At 52.1% G+C, this 17,885-nt stretch overlaps 1 protein-coding gene across 9 annotated transcripts in view; it reads right to left on the bottom strand.

Annotated features, from left to right (window-relative positions):
• The window catches only part of DPP6 (dipeptidyl peptidase like 6), a 1,140,747-nt gene that overhangs the window by 11,724 nt on the left and 1,111,138 nt on the right, over positions 1–17,885 (bottom strand). For all 9 annotated transcript variants that reach the window (XR_003306682.2, XM_026447005.2, XM_026447006.2 and 6 more), the window contains 4 exons: positions 12,806–12,904; positions 8,152–8,221; positions 4,767–4,961; positions 224–278 (listed from right to left, as the gene is read on the bottom strand). Coding sequence is in view for 8 of the 9 variants with exons in the window: in XM_026447005.2 (XP_026302790.1) it covers positions 224–278; positions 4,767–4,961; positions 8,152–8,221; positions 12,806–12,904 (419 nt within the window). In the remaining variant the exon portion in view is untranslated. The remainder of the gene's footprint in view (positions 1–223; positions 279–4,766; positions 4,962–8,151; positions 8,222–12,805; positions 12,905–17,885) is intronic.

The raw sequence follows: 17,885 nt of genomic DNA, 5'->3' as shown, positions 1-17,885 counted from the left end.
TCCTTCCAGATAATGTAAAAAGAAACTTTGAAAAATGAGTTGATCAAATGAAACCTCCTACGGCTGGAATCACTAAGCACTCAGGCTCTTGCTTTAAAAAAAAAAAAATGACTTGCTCACCAGCAGACCACAGACCTTCTCAACAAATCAGGATTAGGCCTGGGTAATGGCGCAGGCCACACTGGAACCGAGGGGTGTTCAGACCAGGGTGGCTGAGACTCACCTTCCCGAACACGGCCACGCGCGTCCTGTCGATGTACTGCTCCTTCAGCATCGTCCTGCGAGGTCGAAGAGGGGAGAGAGAGTTCAGTGCACATCCTGCTGGTCCTTTGTCTCCCTGTGGTCTAGAGCCATGTTTTCCATCCATTTCAAGGATGAAAACCCCTCTTCAAATAAAAAGCAACCTTAGCATTCCAATATAATTATGTATTGCTTTTATTTATTTAGTGCCAAGTCAGTATGTTCACATTAAATATTCAAAGCACCCTTGCAGGAACTCTGTAGCACTTCCAGGTGTAGAAGCTTCTCGACCGTGAGCTGTTAATCCACAACTGCAGAGCCCCTCCCTTCTGGGAAACTCAGCCCCTGCTACATGGGGTCCCTCTGCTGCTATTGGGCCCTCACCCAGAGCCTGTGACTCCAAGCACGTGGGCTCTGGGATGAGCCTTAGGGGTCGGCGAGGATCTGTGGAGCTCTGGTTCTATGCTTCTGGGCTCAGAGTCAAGCCAGTGAGCCCCCATTCCACCTGCACAGCCCTCTGTTCCCCATTCCTGGGAGGAGGCCTCCGTCTTGCACCTGTTTGGCCACCGAGGGATTCTTCCCGTGAGCTTCCTGCTACGGCCCAGCCTTGGCAGCACCCACTTGGTGCTCTGGGCCTCCGTGCTCTGGGCCAGTGCTGCCTGGGTCCCTGCCTCACCCTTGCTGGGACCTTGCCCCGCACCGTGGTTTTCTGCTTCCCCCACGAAGTGGCTGGGGTCCTTCCGGTTTCTGGACCTCGACCAGCAGCAGGACGCCTGCAGGCTGTGGGCTTGTGAGGTGGAAATTGTTGTCTGTCTGGATTTTACCTCGAGCTAAGCCATAATATCAAGTGTGGAGTTAGAGATATTTTTAGACATTTTCTAGTAAAGAGGAGAAAATATAATTTCTTTTCTCAACCCTTATGAGTTAGTGGTTGAGACACTCTCAGTGTCCTGAAAATGAAAGTCAGATGAATAAGTGGAAAACCAGAAGAGGTTTCCTGGTGTGTGCTGTGCCCTGCCCATGGTGGGGGCCTCGATTCCAGTGCCTCTCTCAAGGTAGTGGCTTAGGGGCCCTGCTCACATAGTGTTTTAACAAAGAGCAGTAATTCTCGGCATAGTGACCTGGCAAAGGAGAGAGCAGCTCCAGTCTTTTATTAATTAATTAATTAATTAATTAATTATTTTGAGACGGAGTTTCGCTCGTTACCCAGGCTGGAGTCCAGTGGTGTGATCTAGGCTCACTGCAACCTCCTCCTCCCAGGTTTAAGCGATTCTCCTGCATCAGCCTCCTGAGTAGCTGGGATTACAGGTGCGCACCACCACGCCCGGCTAATTTTTGTGTTTTTAGTAGAGACGGGGTTTCACCATGTTGGCCAGGCTGGTCTTGGTTGAACTCCTGGCCTCAGATGATCTACCTGCCTGGGCCTCCCAAAGTGCTGGATTATAGGCGGGAGCCACCGCGCCTGGCCTCCAGTCTTTTAAAAGGAGGGAACCTGTGAGAAGGCAATGCAATCTGCCCCCAGAGTCCCTGGCAACGGCTGGGGGCCTCTGGGCTGGTGAGCAGGTGCCGTCCCCAGGAAGGAAGGATGGATGTCCTGGTGTCTGGTAAACACAGGCAGAGGCAGAGAGACTCCCTGTGTTTTCAGTGTCTTCGACTTAGCAGGTCTCAATATTTTGGGGAGAACTATTTTGGCTTCCTCCACTAGCTACGTGAACAAATGAATAAATAAAAAGGAGGCATTTCTGTTGTTCCTTAGCACATGGTCCAGGGTGTCTGTGTGTATACACGTGAGCACACAGGATCCAAAAGAAAAAATGGTGAAGAAAGTCCCAAGTTGAGTCCAGAGACAACCTGTCTGGGAGACAGGAGCCCACTGGACCCAGTCGGGGGTTTACACAGTTGCCCCCCACCCTCCACAGGGGTGGCGTGAGCTCCCTTCCACAGCTCATCTCAGCTGCTTGTGGGAGGCTGGCCCTGAGGGCTCCTCGGTAAGGATATGGTGGCGGCAGACGGGGGATCTGTGGGAGAGGCAGGAGTCAGGCTAAGGCGTCAGCCTCATGATTTTAGCCTTCTGATAAAATGGGGCTATTTCCTTCTGACGAATGAAAATGCAGAGCTTGTTCCTAAGCAGAGCCGAGGAAGGCTTTCTGTGGCTTAGCGCCGTTGGGCATCAGCTTCCTAAGAAAGTCTGCGCTTTGGCAGCAGCTTTAAGATTTGCCGTTGTCCGCGTGCTCCCATTCTTGGGCTGTGGTGGTTTAGGAGTTGGCATTGTTGGCTCTTTTTCTGGAAGAGGTTCTGCCTTGTTTTGGAACAGATGCTTGAGCCCATTCCTTCCTTTTAGGGCACGATGTGTGTGTGAAACACCTTTGTCCTCTAATTCCTTTGCTCTTCGGGGAAGATGCCAGGCAGAGCCAAGTGTGGAAGGGGAGCCTGAGGGTGCTGCGACCTTCCCCTGGGCCTGCCCTTGATGGCGGGGAGGCCCTGGGCTTCCAAACCTCCCTGGGAGGAGGTAGAGCAGGTGGGGAGAGGAAAGAGCAGGAGATGGCAGGGGAAGCCACGCACAAATGGAAAAGACCCAAAGGAGGAGGTCAGGGAAGCCGGGAGGGCCCTCGAGCCCCTACCCAGGAAGCCAGGCCCACTCTACTCCAGAGCACAGCTTGGGCTGGCTTCCGTGTCTGGGAGTCCTCTGTGGCTGGCACTGCCGACTGCGGACTCACAGTCACCCGCCCATCCTCCTTCCACACTGAACCCCAGCGTTCCCTTGTCACCCCACGTCCTCTGCTCAGGAGCTGGCCCCACACTGGTGTCAGGTGGACCCACTTGGTCTCTGGGGAGCTGCCTGCACACCTCTCACTCGTGGCACATTCTGGAATGGGCAGGGGAGGACCAGGGAGATGGAAGGAGAGGTTTGCTGTCTGCTTCTGGGGAGACTTTCTTTCCTCTCTGGAAGTTTCTAAAAGTGTTCCCTCCCCAACCTGCTGGAGGTAGATGAAGAAGCATGGAGCCAGGTGCTACTGAGGGCCATCCATGAGCTGGGGGCTCGGCTTAGGATGAGGCCATCACGGCTGGCTGGGCGGAGAGACGGAGAGAGCCTGGGTCTTTGGTGACATTGTTGGTGTCTGGATTCATCAACCCTGAGGCCTGGCATCCCTGTGTCTTTCATAGCCAATACAGTTCCTTATTTGAGGGGGGTGTGTGTGTGTGTGCACAAGCACACACGTGTTGTTGTAGTCATTGACTTCCAGGCAAAGGCATCCTGGCAGACACTCCTTCCCTGAGTGTCTGAGTCCTGACCGCTCGCCTGCCCTGTATTTCCCACCTGCAACATGGGTTTCTGAAGCAATTGCTTTGTCTGCCATCACCTAGCTCAGAGCTCCCTGGAGGGGGACCATTCCTTCACACACTCATTGTTTTCACTGAAAGACCATTTACTGAGCACATACCAGGGGCCATCAATCTTTTTCAAAATGAGAAGAAATGTTTTGAAAGTCAGCTAAGTAAAAATTTTCAAACCACAAAGCACCCTGGTATCACAGGTGCAGAGATGCCAGGCTTCCTATCATCCTCCAGGCAATAAACGTGTACTGAGCTGCGCTCTGTGCTCCACCCTCCTGTGCCCGGGCCCAGCCTCACGCTCCCCTGCCCATGATGGTGCTGATCCTGGTCACGGCGGGGGTTCCTGGTAGATACGCTTCTCCCTGCCTTCTTGTCATTCCCAGAACCTGAGTCCACAGTCCGTTGAGTTGTTCCTGCAGCATCTCTAAGGGGTGAAGTCAGAGTAACTGCTGCAGTCCTCTGTGCCATCAGACTGTGAAAACTCTTCTACAAAATGAGCCTGAAGGCCAGCCGCAGCCTGGCACAGCGTCTTGATGTGTTTTTTAAGTTCCAGTGCAACAATAAGATTCAATAAGTCATTTGGAGCATCTGCCCCTTGGTGCTAAGCCTTTTTTTGTTTTCTGTGATGTTGGTTACTCTTGCTGAGTTAGTGATAGGGATGCACAGGAATGACAGAACAAAAGCCTGCCCTTTCTCAGAGCCGGGGAGGGCATTCTGGCCCCACCTGGATGTGCATGGAGGTCCTGCTCTCAGTAATGGGGGTGACCCATTTCCACGGATCCAGCCCCATTCATATTCCTTCCCTCTTTCTGTCCTTCCTTCCTGATCTCTTCTCTCCTCCCCTTGGGATAAATGGCAAAGACATGCATGGACACTGACCCAGGTCAGTGACCACAGCACAGAAAAGCCAAGCAGACCAAACTGGCACTTTCTAAGAAGACCCTTGTTTTAGTCAACTCAAAAATCTACCCCGCAGTGGGAAAACTAGTTATAAACGTCGCTAGGAGAAGATTCTTAACAGTTTCCTTTGAAACTTGCTTTGCAATGGCCAAGAGTTTTTAGGTACGAGCAAATTGCACGCAAAATGTGTGCACAGATAAAAAGCATTTCCACACTATGACTGCAGCACAGCCCCCAAGAGGAGCCCCATCCCCTCCCGGCCTCTCCTGCTTCCCAGGCGGGTTGCTCACCGCACGGCCTCCAACTGGTCCTTCTCCTCCAGCAAGCCTAGCCGCCGCCTCACTTCGTGCAGGAGCTTGGTCCCTTGGAAGCCGCTGCCGCGGCCGTCACACTTTACCAGCACCGCACCGTGGCTGCTCACCATCACCGTCTCCCAGCTCACCTCGAACTTCTCAGCCACGCTCTGGCTCCCCGGGGTGCCATCCCTGGAAAGAGAGTCCCGGGCTCAGCAGGCCTGCTGTGTGGTGGGTGGCGGCTGGTTTAGCAGCTGCCACCTCAGATGACCCCCGGAAGGGATTTTACCCGTGACCCGGCTGCCACACGCTCAACTCCATACCCCAGATTCTGCTGCCCTGGGCAGGTGAGCCAGGTGTTACCATACCCCATAAGGCAAAGAGGAAGAGGAGACCTCCAAGAGCCTAGGGCTCCCAGGGCCATCCCTAAACACACCGGTGCTGTGAGGGACAGCCACCAAAGGGCATCTATTTGGTGAGGGAAACAATAAAAATCCTCCCAACTTCTCCCTTTGGGGGGCTTTCCCTACACTGCAAGACGGTTTCTCTTTCCTGGGTTCTAGATGCCCCAGGCTGTGCCCCTCAGTACCCGTCACAAGTGACAAGGCTGTGCTGACTCTAGCCACATCCCTGGCTTGAAGACGTGGTCTGTCTCTTGTTAATTTCGAAGTAACAGCAAACCCGCCATATGGGTTGCCTTTCTCCCTCTCCTCGGGAGTCGAGAGCCATTGGCCCTGGGCAGTGTGGCCTCTGACCTGGGCTGGCAGCTCCCACTGGGCTCTCCACTCAGCTCCTCATTTGCTAGCCCGGCACTGCTGGCTGAAAGGCATCCGTGGGGGGACATTTGGACCATGGGATTCGACCAGCGCCACAAACAGGGCTGCTTTCTTTTTCCTCAAACAGGGCTGTTCCTTCCCTCCCTTCTCTCTTTCCTTCCTTCTCTCTTTCTTTTTTTTTTTGGTTTGAGACAGGGTCTCACTCTGTTGGCCAGGCTGGAGTGTAGTGGCACAATCTTGGTTCACTGCAGCCTTGACCTCTGGGGCTCAAGAAATCCTGCCACTTTTGCCTTCCAAATAGCTGAGACCACAGGCATGTGCCACCTTGCCTGGCTAATTAAAAGAAAAATCTGTTACTCTGTAGAGATGGGGTCTTGCTATGTTGCCCAGGCTGGGAACAGGGCCATTTTCTACGCAGGACTGGTTGTTCCTCATTGACCAGCATACTCATGGGTGTGGGGAGGTTTTTAAGTGATTTTCCCTCTTGCTGGGAAAAGCATGCACAGGAGAGAAAGCCAGCCCCAGGTCCAGCATGCCTCCCTGGAACAGCAACAGGGAGCAGTGCCCCCGCTGCGAGTGGATCCAGCCAGGTGATGGCTCCGATCACCGGTACTGTCCCAGCTGTCCGCCAAGGACTGAGGAGTGGGGTAGGAGGGGGCAGGAGGAGCGGGCCAGGAGCGGTGCGTGGAGTGCTGCATGCTTAGGGTCCTGGTCAGTCATGGCGCTACTCTATGTTGAGGGTGTGTTTGTTTCCTTCTGGATTTTGTAGTTTGAAGCAGGGGCTCAGGCACTCCAGATGTCCTTGCTATCACATTTGATGTCATAGTGAGAAACAAAAAGACACAGCCTCCAAGGAAAGCTTGCGAGGCCAGAGTGTGCGCCCAGAGGGTGGGGTTGCCTGGCCAGTCCTGTCCCAGCTCAGCAGAGCTCAGCTGTCTCCACCTGGCACAACCACTTTTACCTCTGAAGGGAAAGCGAATCGTTTCGTAAACTGAAAAGCTTTTGGGGATTTCCTTTAAGATCACTGAAGAAACCCGTGGGCAGGGGAAGAAAGCTGCTTCGGAAGTTGTTAGCATCCTGGAGAAAGTCGGGGAAATCTGGTTTAGTAAGAGGAAGGAAGCAGGAAACGTGTGTGGTGTGTGTGCACGTGTGTGGGGTGTGTGGGTGCGTGTCTGTGTGGGGGTGGGGTGTGGGTGTGTGGGAGTGTGGGTGTATATAGATGTGTACGTGTGTGCATGTGTGTATACACATACGTGTGCATATTGGTGTGCACATGTGTGTGCTGCATGTGGATACATGTGCACACGTGTGTATGTGTGTGCGTGTATGTGGGTGTGCATGTGTGTGCTTATGCAGGTACGTGTGTGCGCGTGTGTGCACATGTGGGTATGTGTGTGCATGTGCGTGTGCCTGTGTGTGTGTGTGTGTGTGTGTGTGATGTATGTGGGCGTATGTGTGCGAGTGGGTGTGTATATGTATGCGCTTATGTATGCAGGTGCGTGTGTGTGTGTGCGTGCATGTGTGCACATGTGGGTGCGTGTGCGTGTGCCTGTGTGTGGGTGCGTGTGTCTGCATGTGGGTGTGCATGCGTGGCTGCTGGGAAAGTGTGAAAGCAGTCCAGATATTAAGGAAAGTGGGTTAATTGCAAAACGGAATCAGCTATTGGAATCTGTGCCCTGGGGCGTTTCTATAATGGAACCTTTTTGCTATTTAGGGACTCAGCCCTCAGGAAGGGAGCAGGGCAAGACACCAGGGTTAATCAGCTCCATCAGGTTCCGGCGTTTACTCAGGGGCTCGCTGCACTGGCATCCCTAACACAGCCCAGCACAGGCCTCTGCTCCAGCCGGCTATCCCAGGCTACAAGGGGTGCAGGAGTTTCTCCTGCTCCATGGTCTTGAAAAGACAGACCAGGAGGTGCATTGGGATGTTTGCTCAATGGCCCGGGTGGCCCCCTCTGCACTGCCTCCCCATGCAGTGTGAGCACGTGGGCATCACCTAGACTCAGGGCCGTCAGGCAGCATCTGAACCTATGCACAGGGCACTGGGACGGCTCCTAGCACTCAGTTCCCTAATCAGACCCAACATCTTCAATGCATTTACAGAGCACAAAAAGTTGTTCTCACAACCCAAACCAGAGGCTTTATTAATGAACATAAGAGCTGAAAAAATTCTCTGCTGGCAAAGAAAGGGCATTCAGGGCAGTGGCCAGAAACGCCAGCCAGTGAGACCCACGGGCTCGAGGCGCAGGTCCCAGGCTCCGGCCATCTTGTGTCTCTGTGTCTTGGGACCTGTCCCCTGCCTGCCTCCGGTGAGCCTGTCATGCAAGATGCCACTACGATGATCCCAGCAGCCTCGCTTTATAGTCACAGAACCTGAGGCAGCCTGGGGAGAGGTGGTGGGTACATAGTACCCACTTTCTTTTAACCTCTGGGTGTCTCCAAGAGTCCTAAAGAACCTAACATTGGGCTAAACGATCTTATGTGTTCAGTTCGCAACCATATCATTTCTCCTGCTTATCTTTTCCTAAGAGTTCAATATTCATTTATCACGGGGGTCACGGAGCCCCAGAGCGAGGCCCAGGGAAAGACAGACATGACGATACTTACACCACCAGGAGCAGAGGGTAGTGGGTGGTGTCGGTGAAGGTTGCTGGCTTCAGGATCTGCATGGGCAGGTCTGGGGAGAAGCAGAGCACAGCACGGGTTAGGGGGCAACGCTGGCCATGGGGTATCGGGCATGCCCTTGGGTGACCGTGGGGGCGAGGGTGCTCTGGATGGGGCCTGAGGGGAAGCCCACAGGACAGAGACTGGCCCAGGGTTTTCATCCTGAGGACTCTGGCCTGCTGTGCGGCCTTGGGAAAGTCACCCAACCTGTGTGAAGCTTAATTTCTCTGAAGCTTCCATTCAGTCTTGCATATGGGAGCACACTGAATGCACAGAAGACTCAATGGCCTGGGCACTTGCCAGCAGCAGAATTTCAGGCAGGGAAATACAGTGCCCTGAGAGGGGGCAGGCTGCCTGCAGCAACAAAGCATCTCTCAGCGTCTGATCAGGGATGCTGGGGATGGATATTTGGGAGCAGGGAGGCAGGGAGAGGAAGAGACTGAGTGTGGGGTGAAACAGGGGGCCGCCTAGAGGGGAGAGGGAGCCGGCCCATGGCAGTGCCTCTGTGCAGAGCCAGGTGGCTCTGCGGGTCTCGCTGTTGGTAGGTTTGTGCTGGGTGGCTCTGTAGCTCTGCTGCAGCCACAGCTAGAGGACGCCAGGGAAGGATGGTACAGCCCACTGGATCCTGCGGCTACCAAGGTCACTGGATCTGGTTCTCAGCAGCGTGAAATCCAGTGGGTGAGGGAGACTGGGTAGGAACCAAACCTCCAAAACCTGCCTCACCAATTTCTTCTGTACCCCCCCCCCCAACAAACCTTCCCATCCAAGTTGGAATTTATTTATTGATGTTAACTACGACCCAGATTACCAATTAAATTGGAATTAGCGGCTTTTCAATACAATTACTACACAGATACGCTGCAGGCTTGGGAGGCTGGCTGGGCAGCCAGCTCTGACCTGGCGTCTCTTGACTGATTGGGGCTGAATGTTAATGGCTTGCAAATTGGCTCAATGGCCCAGGGACTAGCGGAGAGGCAGGCCTTGGACTTCATCATTTAAATTCCATAAAACATGGTCTGGGCTGCTCCCTGCCACTGATAAGCCCAAGGGCAGACCTTGGAAACCGGGTTCTGACTGGCTGAGAACATTTCGGAGGAGCCTTTCTGGAAGATGTCCTACTTTTAAGAAAAAAGAAAAGAAAAGAAAAGAAAAGAAGAAAAGAAAAGAGAAAAGAAAAGAAAAGAAAAGAAAAGAAAAGAAAAGAAAAGAAAAGAAAAGAGAAAAGAAAAGAAAAGAAAAGCATTAGCCTCTGGTAGCACAAAATGAAAAAACAGAACCAAGCCAGGTCGGTAGGGCTGACATCTTTCAGATTTCCTGCGATCCCTACGGGGGCCTTCCTGACGCCGGGCTCATACAGGCACCCCACATCCTCTCCTGGCATCTGCACCCACCTGCCTTTCAAGGAAACCCCCTGCTGGACAGAGTGTGTGGCAAGGGTGGGAAAGCTGGCTTTGTGCTTCAAAAGGTTTTTCTGCATTTTCTAAGAGGAAGGAATGACAGTCACACACCAGTGCTGCAGGCTTGGGAAGCGTTACTGGGACAGCAGTGGGCAGAGTGGGCTGGAGGGGGAGGCCAGGTCTGAGGAGCTCAGAAAGGGATCTTGCCAGGGTGACGGCCTGGCTGCCAAGGCTGCTGAGGAGGCTCGAGCTGAGAACAGAGGAGCTTCAGAGACACGCCAAGGCAATGGTCTCTCCAATGGGCTAGGATAATATACACACAGTTTTTTTTTTGTTTTTTTGTTTTGTTTTGTTTTGTTTTGAGATGGAGTCTCATTCTGTCACCCCGCTGGAGTATAGTGGTGCGATCTCAGCTCACTGCAACCTCCACCTCCTGGGTACAAGTGATTCTCCTGCCTCAGCCTCCCCAATAGCTGGGATTACAAGTGTGCACCACCACACCCAGCTAACTTTTGTATTTTTAGTAGAGACAGAGTTTCAGCATGTTGGTCAGGCTGGTCTTGAACTGCTGACCTCAAGTGATCCGCATGCCTCGGCCTCCCAAAGTGCTGGGATTACAGGCGTGAGCCACTGCAACCGGCCAATACACACATTTCTTGGCCAAAGCAGATCGTCACAGCATGTATTTTTTGTTTGTTGTTTTTTGTTTTTTGAGAGAGAGTCTCACTCTGTTGCCAAGGCTGGAGTGCAGTGGTGTGATCTCGGCTCACTGCAACCTCTGCCTTCCAGGTTCAAGTGATTCTTGTGCCTCAGCTTCCCAAGTAACTGGGATTACAAGCACGTGCCATCACGCCTGGCTAATTTTTGTATTTTTTTGTAGAGATGGGGTTTTACCACGTTGGCCAGGCTTGTCTTGAACTCCTGACCTCCAGTGATCCGCCCTCCTCGGCTTCCCAAAGTAATGGGAATACAGGCGTAAGCCACCGTGCCCGACCCTTGTTTACGGTTTTCTTGAGTTTCTCTTCTTCTTCCTCTAGGCTGGGCATGATGGCTGACACCTGTAATCCTGGGACTTTGCGGGGACTGAGGCAGGACTGCTTGAGCCCAGTAGTTCAAGACCAGTCTGGGCAACATAGTGAGACCCTGTCTCTACTAAAAAAAAAAAAAAAAAGAAAAAAAAAAAGAAAGAATTAGTTGGGCATGGTGGCCTGCCTGTGGTCCCAGCTACTCAGGAGGCTGAGGTGGGAGGATCACTTGAGCTCGGGAGGTCAAGGCTACAGTAACCCAAGATTGTACCACTGCACTCCAGCCTGGGGGACAGAGTGAGACTCTGCCTCACACACAGACACACACAAAATTGTTCTCTTCTAGACCATTCCCTACTCATTTCCTTCATGCCCTCTTCCGTGGCATGGTCACCTTCAGGGTATATTAAGAGAGAGAGCCTCTGGACATGTAAGTGTGTTGGGGGTGGATTTGAAGCGCATCAAAATTCCAGAATGTTCTGACTTTCAGAGGTGAATGCAATGTCCAGAAAAGTTCTGATAGAGCATAGCTTCCTACGGCCAAATGGCAGGGGCAGGTGGCCCAGGCCTGTGGTGGGCTGCAGGGAGGGCATGGCAAGCACGGGGGAGCAAGGGTCCCTGTGCAGGGCCCACAGCTGGGCTGTCCTGAAGGCTGGGGCTCCAGGGCAGCCTCCGGACCCAGCCACAGTGAGCTGCACTTGCTCTTGCCTAAGCCCCTAAGCCCCTCACACTGCCCTCTTCTCTGGATTGCACTCTCGCCTCTTGTGAGCCCACCCGAGGTTGACTCCAGGGACCATGTTCAAGTCCCACGTTCTGTGAGCATTCCCCACACGTCCCCAGCCCAGTCTCAGGCTCTTCTCTGAACTCTCGTGCTGTTTGCTTTCTGCTCTACGCAACGCAGCTTTGCAGCACGTACTGTTTAGGGGACCTGTTTTTGTTTCATGGGGTGAGCCTTGGTTCCTGCTCTTGGGAGCTGAGTCTGTCAGGTGGTTGTGTCTCCTCTAAGCTGCTGAGCACAAGGGGGCTGCCAGCGAAGATGCCAGGCCCCAGGCGACACGCCACTGTCTAGTGTCGGGGAAGGGCAGACAAAGAGGTTTCAGAGACGGTCTGGGGATGGCAAACGCGAGGCGTGTGGCTCCTCCCCGCTGCCCTTTCAGCTCCGTGTTACTTATCAGCCTCAACACGCTTTCCCCCAGAGCCCTGGAAACCTTCTCTTTCAACAAAGAGCTCCTGTAGTTACTATCAGGCAGTCAGAGTTTGCACAGGAGGGAAACCTGTTTTCAGCCTCGGAGGTGATGGGCAAGCGGTGTCTCCACTTCAAGGTTTGAAGTCTCAGTTATTTGACGCCAACCTACCAACAAAACGCTGCTATGCATAGATGTGGGGGAGTCTGGAGGGGACAGAGTTCTGCAGGAAGACAGTGAAATCTGCTGTGGGCATTTTACACTTGGGGTTTCCAAGAGTAACGACCTGGTGGGCAGTTAGGACACGAGGCCAGCCGGGTTGACTGGGGAGCCAGCTAAGCAGAGGTGGGAGTTGAGGCTCCCAGGCTCTGCCTCCCTCCTGGAGCTGTGAGTCCAGGTCCAGCTAAGGCTGTGGGGTGTTTAGTGCTTAGCAACGCCTAGCACAGAGTTAGTGCCCAGGAGAACTTACCGAATGACTGGAGGGACAGTTCAAGGAAAGAAGGGCACAGGCAGAGAAAGGCAGAGTGAGAGGCGTTTCCTAGGAAGTAACAGCACTCAAACCTCCTCACGTAAACTCCGGCTGCAAGGACACCCCTCATCAGCCCACCCTCCACCAGCTGATGAGGCAGGAAGGACTTCAGATGGCACAGGAAGGGAATTTCCAGAGGGAAGAGGTTTTTCTGGATGGTGTCTTGACATGGTCACCAAAGAAGGAGAGTGTTGGAGTCTGCAATCTTGCTTTGAAGCAATTGTCAGCCTCTCAGGGAGAGAGATCCTGTGCCCTGCTTTTTTTTCATTTTGTCACCAGAGTGAGCATCTTGGTTCTGAACATAAGACGCTCCATGCCAGAGGAGCTGCAGGGCAAAGATACACCCCTGTGCTCGGGGAGCCTTCTGTGCGCGGTGCCTGCTGCTGATGACCGCACTGTGTCAGAGCCCACGTTTTCTTTCTCTTTTTCATTCTTTTCAAAGGGGAAAAACGTAGTACTTACTATAATCATCAATCTCGATGTTCCTGTATTCCACTTTAGGCATCTGTCGCTCATTTATGGCCTTCTTGACATGTTCATTTGTTTCTAGGTCAAACATTTCTGAAAGAGAGGAAACAGGGACACGCTGACATGCAAGGGTCACTCACGGAGGACCTCGGTGGGCTGTGGCTTTTCACATGTGTAGACTGCTACTTTCATCAGCCTCGGAGGTGGTGGTTATTATTTCTAGTGTACAGACCAAGAAACTGGGCATTAAAAAACACGCTCAAGTTATGCACTCAAAAGCCCAGTCTCAAATCTGGGATTGGGGCGGATTGAAGATTCTCCCCACTGTCTTAAGCTCTCTCCTTCTCCCACCAGAGGTTTTTGTTCTCCGTGGTGTCACACGCACAGGGTTTGGTATGATTCTCCCCATGACTGCTGGTTTTAGGAAAACCTGCATTACACATCTGTTAGGACAAATGGTTTTCCAAAAGTGTGGCCATAATAACCAGAAAAGGAAAGGAGGGTGGAAACGAGGGTGTCATCTTTATTAAATGTTTCCAGAAATCAAATGGATTCTGATCTCTCTCCTAAACCGAAGATAAGCTGGTCTCTGGACAGACCTTAACTTCGATGACTGTATTTGTGGACAGTGGAGTCGTGTGAGCCTCGCTCCACACTGTGGTGGGACTGGCTGTCCTCCCTCCACGGTAGAGACCAAGGTCAGTCCCGCACTGCGGTGTGGATGCGCTGGACCTTTGTGCCTCCGGCTGCGACAGCGCACACACGTCCTCGTTATCTGTTTCTTCAAATGCAAAGAAGTCCCCTGAGGAGCCCACTCTGTTCAGCTACTGAAATGGCCATTCTACTTCATTTCATCGTCTGATGTGTCATCAAAACCACCCATCTTCCTTTCTCCCTTCTCACACTAAGCCTACAGGTGGGGACAACTTGTGGGTCACTGTGAAAGGGAATTTTTCTGCAAGGAACTTGGCCTTTGGCTCGTCAGATCACTTTGAAGCAGCTGTAATTTGTGCATTTGTTTAGAGTAAACGAATGATCACAAACAATGCTAGAATGGATGTCCAATCATCCTCCCGTGTAACTCCCTTGGAAAGAAAAAAAAAGTGCTGCTCTGACGCTCTGCAGGTGGGTGCTTCTCCAGGGCAGCTGGAGGTCAAATGACTGCCCATCGCTAGGAGACTCTGGACGTGTGGCTTAGTGTTGAGAACGTGGGGCTGTGGCTTTATTCAAGAACCGTGCCCGGCAGGCCTGGCAACCTTCTGTAGAGGAACAGAGGGAAACGGAAGCTCCCAGTGCTTGTGATGCGTAAATAAAATGAAAATGACTTGTGAGTTGCTGGACACACGTTTGAATATTTAGCTTTGATTAAAAAATAAGTGGAGAAATGGTGACACTCATTTTCAAACAGGTAGAGTTTTAACAAATCTGACGTTAGACCACCACTGGGAAAGATTCCGAACACCATGTAGCACGCAAGAAACGTGTCCCTTGCAGACAGCAGGAAACACAGCTGCGTCTGCAAGGGCTGTCTGCAGTGGTGAAGTCTGAGGGAAGCCCAAGTAGACTTGACCTTAACTCTGAGACCCAGAGACCTGGCTGCAGAGGTGGCGTGCTCTCCCTCGCAGTCATGCACGTGAGTTAGGGGAGCACACTCCACGCCAAGGTGCCTGCATGCCCCCGTGCCGGCTTCACAGCCTCAGCCCACGTTCCTAATGGATGGGGGCAGCACTCATTGGTGTTGACTGGTGTTGGACTCATTGAGTCCAAATGCCCTCAGCCCTTAATGCAATGCTCCAGGCACACACTCGGGTGAGAGGAGTTGGTTTATGAGATAGTGACTGCGTATCCTTCATGTTCTATTCACAGTTACAGCAAAGGAAGACTAGCAGGGAGTGCTGCTGGGTAATGAAGAGAACAGCATTTCCCAAGCTCTTTGCTGCCCCAGGGCCTTTGCGCGTGCTGCCCTGTGTTTGAAATCTTCCTTGCTATCTCCTTCTCCTCCATCAATACAAGTGTCACCTCCTCCAAGAGGGGCCTGACCACCCTATCTCAGGCACCCGTCAAAATGAACGTTTAGGTCATTTTCCTGGTTGCAAATCCTTCTCCCTAACCCATGCCAAGGTATCCGTGTTCAGTCCCATCCCAGGAACAAAATGCACTAGTTTTGAGTACCCTGGGTAGATGGGTTTGTGGAAAATCAATTCATTTCTTGGGAATTAAGCATCTTTAGATGGTAACGTGTCTGGGTTTCCACCCAAGTCTTTCTCCTTGTTCCCATGTGGCCCCAGGAAACTAAACAGGACTGAGAGGTCCTCCTGAGTGTCTCAGGAAGCTGCAAAAGTCCCCCAGGCTCAGACCTCTTGAAGGGCAAGAGTTGGAAAAACAGGTTGGACTGTCAACCAGTGTTTCCCACACGGCACAGACCCGAGAACCCAAAGCAAACTGCATTACATTGATGGAAAAGTTTCTGACGCTTAGAAGACTAATGATGTGCCTAAGTTAATTCACTGGACTCTGGGACTGTGAGGCAATCCATGCATACTCTCCAAACTGCAGCCGACTGGAGGAGACCAGTGCCTGGATCTCATGAGGTCATCTCCACGCTTCAGCTGTAACCCTTGGAGAACCTGTGATCTTTGCTGCTCTGCCTGCTGACATGATCATCCCAGGTGGAAAACAGGTGAGGAACTTGGGGTGTGCAAATGTGGGTCAAATGATAGAAGTGGCAACCCACGTAGGTCAGGGGAATTGGCAGGAGAAAGGTAGACAGACCCTCTACCAACGAGAACAGAGATGGGCTTCTTGCTACCAGTTAGCTTCTGCTTCTGCTTCTGCGTCTCAGAAAGGGCTTCAGCGAGGGGGTCTGCTGGTGGCAAGAGCCTGTCTGGATGACTAAATCTCAAAATGAGAGAAAGTGTGGACAGACCCCTCTCACAGTGGGTTAAAGGTCTTGTCTCCGTATGAACGCATGCGAATTTGATGTTTCAGGTGCCACCGTGCGATCTCAAATGCTGATCACGAAGGAGAAAGTTAAACTCAGGGAGCAATGTGTTAGCTCAGGCTTGCCTAGAGCTAACGGAACACAGCCTGGCCACCAAACACCCGTTCCCATTTCTGGATCTGAGAGTTCTGGCTTCATGCGGGAACACACCACGTTCTGATCGCTCACGGACCGCACAGGCTGCACGTGAATACCTCGTTCCTCTCTATTGAAATCCCACCCTTCGCAGGAAAGCACCAAAGCAACAGACTATTAAATTTAGTTAAATATTAGATTTCTCATTTAATGATTGCCCACACAACTGGTTTTATCAGCAGAGAGCTGACTGTCCCGCAGGGGACTTGAGTTAAGCCATTTTATTTGTTCCCATAATTGCATTCAAAGAGGGCAGGAGCTCAGCAGAGAAATAAGAAAAGATTGGCATATTCCCTGAAGGACCCTTCTTCTGACTTCAGGGCAGTGGGGACCTCCAGTCTGGAGCACACAAATGGCCACTCCTTAATTAAATGTGAGCCCCTCTCATATTTGGTGGAATTAGCTGTTATCAGATCTGGACACAGTGAGACCGCAGGGACTCATGCCTGCTCACGAGGCTGCTTCCCTCGCTGCCTGCCATGGGCAGGTCATGGTGTAGCTGTGCACTGTTGCAAGACATGCTTCCAAGTGGCCCAGCAGGTTCAGGGGATGGGTGGAATCACCACTGTGCTAAATTTTGGAAAACTGGTGACCAGATCCAATGAAAACCAATAGGCAATGGATCTAAACGAGGAGGAGAGCAGCCCCTTCCCTTTCTCACATTTCCACAAGAAGTAAAACTGCAGGATGGTGTCTGCACGCGGAGGCTTGGGCAGAAGTTTCTCCAGCATCTCCCTGTTGCCTTGGCCTGACTTCCCCTGCCTGGGTTTTCTGTGCCTTTCTAGTCCAGGCCTCTCCTGCCCTATTTCTGCTCACTCCTCACGTGCACCTTCCCCTGTGGCCATCAGTAAGACCCCTCTGTGCCCCACCTTGCCCCCTCTCTGTGCTCTTGCGGCTGCCATCTGCCCACCTCAGGGCTGTGCCATCAGTCGTATTCGAAGACCAGATTCAGGCCCAGAGCCCGCATGACTACTGTTTAAACTTACTCACCTTAACTGGATATCTCTTTTCTTTGAGCTCCATTTTTGTTTTTTGAGACAGGGGTCTTGCACCCAGGTTGTAGTGCAGTGATAAATTCATAACTCACTGCAGCCTCAAACTCCTGGGCTCAAGCAATCCTCCCACCTTGGCCTCCCGAGTAGCTGAGACTACGGGCATACCCCACCATACCTGGCTAAATTTTGTAATTTTTGCAGAGGTAGGGTCTCACTCTGTTGCCCAGGCTAGTCTCAAACTCCTGGACTCAAGAGATCAAGCCCAACTCCATCTCTACAAAATATAAAAATAAAAAAATCCAGGCATGGTGGCACACAGCTGTGGTCCCAGTTACTCAGGAGGCTGAAGTGGGAGGACAGCTTGAGCCCTGGAGGTCGAGGCTGCAGTGGGAGGATGGCTTGAGCCACGATTGCACCACTGCCCTGGAGCCTAGGTGACAGAGCAAGACACAAAAAAAAAAAAAAAAAAAAAAAAAAAAAAAAAAATCCCATGAAAGGATTGTAGAATCTTGGGGCCAAGATGCTAAATATTACATTTCTTAAAATCATATTGTCCTTCCTTCCACATATACATGCAGTGATCAATAGAGACATGCTTTATGAACAAAATAGAAGAGACAAAGGAAAGGGTTGGGGTGCGGTGGCTCACGTCTGTAATCCCAATGCTTTGGGAGGCCAAGGCGGGAGGATCACTTGAGTCCAGGAGTCTGAGGCCAGCCTGGGCAACATAGGGAGAACTGATCTCTCCAAGGGAAAATGTAAAAATTAGCCAGGCATGGTGATGCATGCCTGTAGTCCCAGCTACTCGTGGGACTGAGGTGGGAGGATTGCTTGAGCCCAGAAGGTCAAAAAATAAAAACAGGTCCTCCCACCTTGGTCTCCCAAAATGTTGGGATTCCAGGTATGAGCCACAGCACCCAGCCTCTTTTCTCTGAACTCCAAA

This window comes from Piliocolobus tephrosceles, chromosome 8 (assembly GCF_002776525.5).
Source record: "Piliocolobus tephrosceles isolate RC106 chromosome 8, ASM277652v3, whole genome shotgun sequence".
NCBI classification, from domain to species: Eukaryota; Metazoa; Chordata; class Mammalia; order Primates; family Cercopithecidae; genus Piliocolobus; species Piliocolobus tephrosceles.
The sequence above is the reverse complement of the archived record's forward strand: the minus strand, read 5'-3'. Positions and strand labels throughout refer to the sequence as shown.